The 7,863-nt window shown below is 50.4% G+C and overlaps 1 protein-coding gene across 1 annotated transcript; it reads right to left on the reverse strand.

Moving 5' to 3' along the window:
* Positions 1-1,608: 1,608 nt before the first annotated feature.
* LOC125532158 (plant cysteine oxidase 2) lies at positions 1,609-4,183 on the reverse strand. Its single transcript, XM_048696312.2, is given in 6 exon segments — positions 1,609-2,038; positions 2,041-2,115; positions 2,201-2,407; positions 2,519-2,684; positions 2,764-2,882; positions 3,819-4,183. Coding segments are annotated over 6 exon segments (852 nt in total). The 5' UTR covers positions 4,066-4,183; the 3' UTR covers positions 1,609-2,000.
* Positions 4,184-7,863: the final 3,680 nt, after the last annotated feature.

Genomic DNA, 7,863 nt, shown 5'->3' on the forward strand with positions numbered 1-7,863 from the left:
GCCGTGTTGGTTGCGCTTGCGACCGAGCCACGCCACTAGGCTCGGCCACGACCAGTTTTGCTATTTAACGCGGCTTAGTTTCGTATTAGTGTGTTTTGTTATCCACTTTGCGCAGAAGTGGTGTTTTTTGTGGTTTTTGACAAGAATAATGATTTTGAAGTACCATAGCCACAAATGTGATGGTTCTGAGCAATTTACTCATTTTGAGGGGTGAGCGACCGTGCTACTTACCCGAGCAGAGAACCAAATTGCACATGCATGCATCAAACCAATCGTTTGGCAACGAAATACTCTGGATGCCATCAACACACAAAGTGCCATCCCGACCCGAGCAACGGACAAGTTAGGCAGCAGGACCTAAGATTAATTAGTGGATGCCATCTTCGTTTTCCACACTACCATAGTGGGTAGTAGTGCTAGAAAGAGCATGGCAAAGAAAGCACATTAACAGCAGCAAGAGGAGATGCCCAAAGAAACAACATGCCAAAGAAAGGAAGGTAGTCTAGCCAGACTAGTTATCCTTTGCAGCAAGCCAAGCAAACAGAGACACACGACACCCTAGATTGATTTGGTACGTAGAACTCATGGTAACCCTCAAAAATACTACTCCTTCACGCAACACGCTTTCTTGTACAGGAAAACAGAAAGTGGAGACCATATATGTTAACGACGCGCTAAAGAGTTAACAAGTAACGCAAGAGAAGGTAGATCATACTCCCTCTGTCCCGGATTACATGTTCGTGCCTTAGATACATCCGTATCTGACAAAACTAAGACAAATAACTTGGGACGGCGGTAATACATTCCGAGGGTACCATCGGGGTACCCCCTTCGAGACCGGTCTCAGAGGACGCTAACTACAAGGTACCGACTCCAAAGGTACCGCTCCTAACTAATCTTGTCTTCCTCGAGTTCAAGTCTCGGTAGCCTCTTGGGCAAGTACTGAAGGCGGCACAACTTGATTTCGCTGTTTGTAGAATTCATCCAAGGTTGGAAACTATTTATTTAGGATCTCAGGAGCGGGAGCTTCGTCGAGTAGACATCGTGTCCGCCTACTCTGTTCTCTCTGACATAGTTTCACATTCGACGATGAAGCAAAAAAAATTTGTTGCACCTACATTACATTGCATTGCACTACATGATTAAACCCTACGGCGACGTTTGTTTTGCTTGTTTCGTGCTGAATCAAAGAGCCGTCGCGTTGTCCTGGCACGCAACCCGAGTGATCTAGTTGACCACGGGCGACTCTCTACTAGTTGGCACTCCGTTTCAAAGGGAAATCCCAGTGCTATACTATACTACCACCATGCCAACCAAAGTGGTCACGGGCTACGTGCAACCAAACACTTGTGTTTCCACGAGTCTTTTTCTATGTATGCAAAGGCCAAAGGGTAGGGTCGGGAACATTTGGCTCCAAAGGGAGGGTATTTTCTCAAAGGGTAGGTAAGTAGTATTTTGGTTGGTTGTCTGGCAAAGCGTCCCACAAAGAGACAGGCACTAGTGTCACTCCAGGTGTGATGTAGTGCACACCATTTCTGTTCCTTGCGCCGTCCGGCTAGAAACAGCGCTCTGGGTGACAAAACAACCAAAAAACTGAAACCAAGCTCAGAAAGAAAGAAAGAAACAATGATGATGAAACAAATGTGACTGGGATTTCACCAGCGCTCTGGGTTGATTGGGTACATGGTCACCATCAAAAAACGCCCCTGCTGCACAAACAGCACGCCTGCCTGCGCAACAAGGAAACACGAAAGAGTGACCATGCATGCCCACGCACACCAGACCGACCAGAAAATCGCGACTCAAGACAACAACAAGATAACGGACGGACCACAGGAGATAGTTTCAACCCCCATCAATAAGGGTAAAGAGAAAAAGAGTTTCTAGCCTGGTGAGAGCTAGGTTGGACTGACACTGACAACTGACTCACTGACTGCCTGCCTTTCGCAGGCTACAACTGTTATCTACACAAAGAAGCTAGACGGACGAACCGCCGCCCTTCAGATGATGGTGATGCAGGTTCCTAGACGACAAAGCACCGCGGCATCGTTACGCCCTTCATCTGGAAGTTGTTTGGGATTTCCTTGAGCCAGGAGTACCGCCCGTCGACCACACCTGAAACCAGAGGACGTTTTCGTCAAGCGTCCAGATGATATTCTTGGCAAACAGGATTCAAGGCTGGGAAGAGAACACTACTCACCGGCTGCGTTTGCAAACGGGGACTCGCTGTAGTAGGCGCAGTCCCTACCAGCAAGGTGGTTGTAAGGGGGTCCCATCACGTCCAGAACAGCGCAAGGGGTGAGCGCCGTGAAGCAGTGCAGGTTGCCTCCGTTTTCAGGGTACAGAACTATGGTCTCGGCTGAAGCGTCAACAACAGCGTTTGTGTTTATCTTTGCCAAACGAGCCCCTGAGGTGGTCACGACAAGAAAATGAATTGTCAGCAACAGGAGCGTTCATCGTAAATAAAGAAAAGAAGGGAATAGAGGGACAGGGAATGACACTACTAGTATTAACTTACCATCTGAGGTGATGAGCGCGTTGTTAGGGCCAGCCTCTGAGTTAGCTCTAGCCCAGTCATACGACTTGAGGTGCATGGAGCCGAAGAGCATCTTGCTGAAGACGGTCATCCCGGGATGGTTGTGCAGAGGAATCACAGCATGCTTGGGTAAACAGAAGATACCAAACTGCACGGAGCACACAAAAGCGTTCAGCAACAGTCATAGAAATGAATGCACAGGAAACGTATGTAGAAGGTGAGCTTACCGAGAACTTGGGGCAGTCATAGAAATGCAGATAGGTGACTGAAGCAGGCACCCTGGAGTCGTTGCGCTTGAAGCACGTCATGCTTGTGTCTATGCCAACATCTTGCAGCTTCAGATCATCTGAAACCAACCAACCAACCAACAGTGCACTGATCAGATAAGATGTACCTCATCATATTTGATTGACATGACATAAGGATATACATATAATGCAGGTGCATGACTTCAGGAATAGCTTTTAAAACACGTGGCTGGAGGTAGAAATATCTATCAGATTCAAAATTAACAAGAACAACAGAAGAACACGAATATCAGATTCAGTTGATGATGCATCACAGATAGCAAAAAAAGGCAATGATGAACCGAAGCTAATGGTATGGGCCAGGTAAGGTAGCAGCAATGCTTGTGCATAACTCGGCGAGCAACAGAGTGACACAAACTCATCGTCAGACAATATGAATACTGTAAACCCCAAACTGACTCGAACACTAGTAATGCGATGTTTTGAACCAAGCTCTATGCAGAGTAATGCAAACTTATGGGACAGATGAGTAAGACACAAAATGGTGGCTACTGTCAGGTTCAGCAGGACACACTTAGACACACTTATTATTAATGCTGGTAGAACAGAGCAGTGGTGGTGCAGCAATGGCGTGGCGTGGCACGGGCGGGCAGGCAGGCAAGCAGACATGCCGGCGCGTGCATGGCAAAAAAGAAATGCCAGGGGGCTCGACCTCGTGGCATGCCAGAAATGGGGCATGTACAAGTCACGGGTGGATGGGAGCCGCGACGTGGACAAGTCATGCGTGCAGACTGACCCTGTAATAGTCTAATCATCATTCTCCTGCGACCGCATCCTCCTAAATCCTAAGCACGGGAGACACGGATTGATGGGCGGCCATGCCATGCGCGATCCATCCGGCCGGAGCGAATTTACCTGGGACTCGAATCGAGTCGGACGCAGAATCAAACCAAACTCTGGACGGCAAACCTACCTACCACCTAGGACCCGACCGACGGCAATTGGAGTTGGAGGGGAGGGGAGGGGGCGCTTACTGAGGATGGCGGAGAGGCGGAGGACGGCGTCGGGCGGCGGCACGAAGCCGGGGGCGGAGGCGGCGAAGACCTCGCGGCTGGTGTCGAAGAGGCGCTGCATCGGCGTGGGCGGCGCCGGGGCCGGGGCCGGGGCGGGCACCGCGGGGGCCGCGGCGTTGGCGTTGGCGTTGGCGGAGGAGGACTTCTTCTGGCGGCGGCGGTTCCTGCGGGACGAGGCGGCGTCCGCCCCCGCCTGCGCCACCGGCATGGTCGTCGGGGAAGGGCGGATCTCGGCTGCTCGCCGCGGCTGCGGGGGAGGAGGGGCTTGTCGTCGGCGGCGAGGGCGGGGTAGGGGGCGGGGGTGGGGCCGAGTGTGGAGGTCGGGGCGGGGGACGGGGCGGGGTATATATTGGCGGGGCATCCATCCATCCTCGTATGAAGACGCCGAGGGGAGGGAGGAGGCCAAAACCGGGGGCGGACGAGGGGAGACGAAGGCACAGCAGCGCCAGGGAGCAAACGGATTCCTGTGGGCGACCCAATACTGCCTCTGGTTTTCTTTATTTCTGCTTATTTACTGCCCAGATATTCCTCTTCTATCCCCAGCATTATTCGCTTTATATATGCCGTATATATATGCATATCTGCTTATTTAATGCAACACATTTATACGCTCGCTCGCTCCGCCAGGTCACTCGGGCGGCCGCGGACCGCGTGGACGCGCGTGCCGGCCACGTGGCCAAGCCGGCCTGCCACGCTGGAGCCACCCTGCTTTGTGCTCTGAGTTTCTCTAGTCGTTTTAATCAACTTTTTCTTAGGGCATCACATACTAGGCTTTATATTTTTTTAGGGGTTCGCTTTTTTACTCACCGGCCCGAGCATCTACAACTATGGTTAGCAAATTTGGCCCCTCAAACGCCTGCGAATTCACAGGTCCGTGTCCGCATGCACTCACGAGACACCCCTCATATGTTTGCTCTCATAGCCGCGTCCCTCGTATCTGAAACCTCAAACCCATGCAACTCATGCAATGCTATGTATAAATACGATCAACGCAAAGTTCATCTCTATACTGCCCGAAACACCATTTCATCACCGCGGAAAAAGACGATAGTTCATCAATATACAGTGCAAATGTAGGATCGAAAGTATGTCTAGAGGGGGTGATTAGACTATTTGACCAAATATAAGTTTTTTCCTTTTTCCAATTTTAGTTGTGAGCAGATTTTAGCAATTATTACAAGTCAAGTAATCAACCTACGCATGCAATTCTAAGAGTATAGCAGCGCAATGTAAAACATTGCATATGAAGGTAAAGGTAAGGATTTGGAGAAGGTGAACGCAATTGAGACACGAAGATTTTTAGCATGGTTCCGATAGATGGTGCTATCATACATCGACGTTGATGGAGACTTCAACCCACGAAGGGTAATGTCTGCGCGAGTCCACGGAGGGCTCCACCCACGAAGAAGCAACCTTGTCTATCCCACCAAGACCATCGCCCATAAAGGATACGCCTCGCTCGGGCAGATCTTCATGAAGTAGGTGATCTCCTTGCCCTTACAAACTTCTTAGTTCAACTCCACATCACGACGGAGGCTCCCAAACAACACCTAACCAATCTAGAAGACACCACACTCCAAAAGGTAATAGACGGTATGTTGGTGATGAACTTCTTGCTCTTTGCTTAAAATGATAGTCTCGCCAACACTCAACTCTCTCTCACAGATTTGGTTATGGTGTAAGAAGGATTTGAGTGGAAAGCAACTTGGGAAAGGCTAGAAATCAAGGATTCAAAATGGTGGGAATGAATTCTCTTGATCTCAACACATGAGTAGGTGGTTCTCTCTAAAAATGAATGGTGAAAGTGTAGGCACGTTCTGATGGCTCTCCTCCATGAGGAAGAAGGGGTGGAGGGGTATGTATAGCCTCCACACAAAATCTAACCGTTACACACTTTTGGCCCATCTCATTGGCACCAATTAGGAAACTCGGTGGCAGCGATCTGTTCAAAAATATGAATGTTAGGAATCTCGGTGGAACCAGGGGGAACAACTTGGTGGGACCTATGTGCTAGGGCTTAGGGCAAACTTCATCTCGGTGACACCGATTACATCAACTCAGTAGGACTGAAGTGAGTGCAATGGGCAACAGAGAATCTGTCAAGCCAACTTGGTGGGACCGATTGCAACAACTCGGTGGGACCTATGTGCTAGGGCTTAGGGAAAACTTCATCTCGGTGGCACCGATTACATCAACTCAGTAGGACTAAAGTGAGTGCAATGGCAACAGAGAATCTGTCAAGCCAACTCGGTGGGACCAATTGCAACAAATCGGTGGGACCGATTGCAACAAATCAGTGAGACCGAAGTGATTGTAACAAGTCACAAAGAACTAGCAAGGTCATCTCGGTGGGACCGAGATCCGTATCGGTGTGACCAAATTGTTAGGGTTTTGGCAGTGGCTATGTCAGAATGAACACGGTGGCTCCGGATGAAAGATATCGGTGGGGATGATTTGGAGTTTAGGGTTTTGACATATTTGGATAGAGAAAGTGGCTAAGGATTTTGGAGCAATATCACTAAGCACTTTGAGCAAGTAGACCATTAAGTAACACCTCATCCCCTTTTGATAGTATTGGCTTTCCTATGGACTCACTATGATATTTGATCACTTAAAAAAATAAAGAGTCTTGAGCTTTTGCCAATCCTTGTCCTTAGCATTTTGAAGGGTCGACATCTCTATGTCATGCCATGCCATACATTGAACATCCTCAAGTATTTATCTTGAATGGATATTAGTTCAGTGAGATATATGTCGTTATGAATTACCAAAACCTCCCGGAGATTAGTTGCACTTTCAACAAATCCATACTACAAACTACATATATAAAACAAGGAAGGACATAGGAAATCATCCTCGCTGGCCCCTTCCCCTTGCGGTCATCGGCGCGCCTGAGGCCCTCCTCCATGTATGCATCGGCGTGCGGCGGTGCGTCGTCGTCGAAGCTGCAGGTGGAGCCGTCCGTCAGGTCCCACTCGTCAAAGCATGTTTGGCCTAATAGCCTCCAGAGCAAGCAGTCCAACTCCTTCCCATGGTAGGCCGGCTTCGCCATGGCCACCACCTCCTTGTTTACATCACGCTCCGACAGCTCGATGGCGAGCCGAAGCGCCTTGGCATTGTTACGACGGAGGTGTCGCGCATCCGCCTCCACCGTCATGAGAGAGAAGCAGAGGAAAGCCACCTCGGGATACACCGGCACCAACGCGTGCCCTGCACGCGACCATCGCCTCCCCCACCGCTGACCTATCCTCGCAAGCTGCCGCTCGTGGTGGGTTGCCCGTGCCTTTGAATCGGGTGTCCTCATGCGCACCGGCACCAACGCGGGCATGGCGACCCAGAGGTCCCGTGGTACCATTTTCGGAATAGACGTAACCCGCATTGGTGATGGTGGGTGGCTTAACTGAAGGAGATTGGAAGCGGAGTGCTAGAGCTCCGAGACGGGCAGGACGGTACAGTGATTTTGGATCAATGGGCGCTGTAGAAGAGGAGTTGCCATAGCTGCCTTGGTCAAGCCGCGACCGTCTCAACGCGATGCAGAGGGCAACCTCCTCCACATTGTTGGGCTCCACATCGCGCAACAGGCTCGACCAGCCATCGGAGCCGTCAGATTTGCCACCAAAACGAGCTCCTGCCATCTTCGGTCATCAATTCAGATGGGGGGGATTGAGAGTGCAGTGGACGAAGAGGGAAGTGGAGTAGATTCAGATCGTCCCCCAAACCCTAGGCGCCAAGAGAAGGCTTGGCCACCAAGCCTCGTGGGCTCCCCACTCTTTGGCCCATATGGCCCATGCGGGTGCCTCTCCCAGTTGGGCATTACCTTGGGCACTAGCCTATAGCGGCCTAGGAACATTTCAGGGGCTCCAGAAAATTTTGGAACCTTCCTAAGCCTTTCACTGGTCTTTTCGGGTTCTGGGCGCCATAGCAGTAAGAGAGGGGAAGCTTCCTTTTTTGTCGGCGAACCAATAATGCCACCGATTTCTTTTTCTTTTTTCCTGCTTCGATATAT

Source organism: Triticum urartu, chromosome 1A (assembly GCF_056163025.1).
Source record: "Triticum urartu cultivar PI428250 chromosome 1A, HENAU_Tu73, whole genome shotgun sequence".
Taxonomy (NCBI): Eukaryota; Viridiplantae; Streptophyta; class Magnoliopsida; order Poales; family Poaceae; genus Triticum; species Triticum urartu.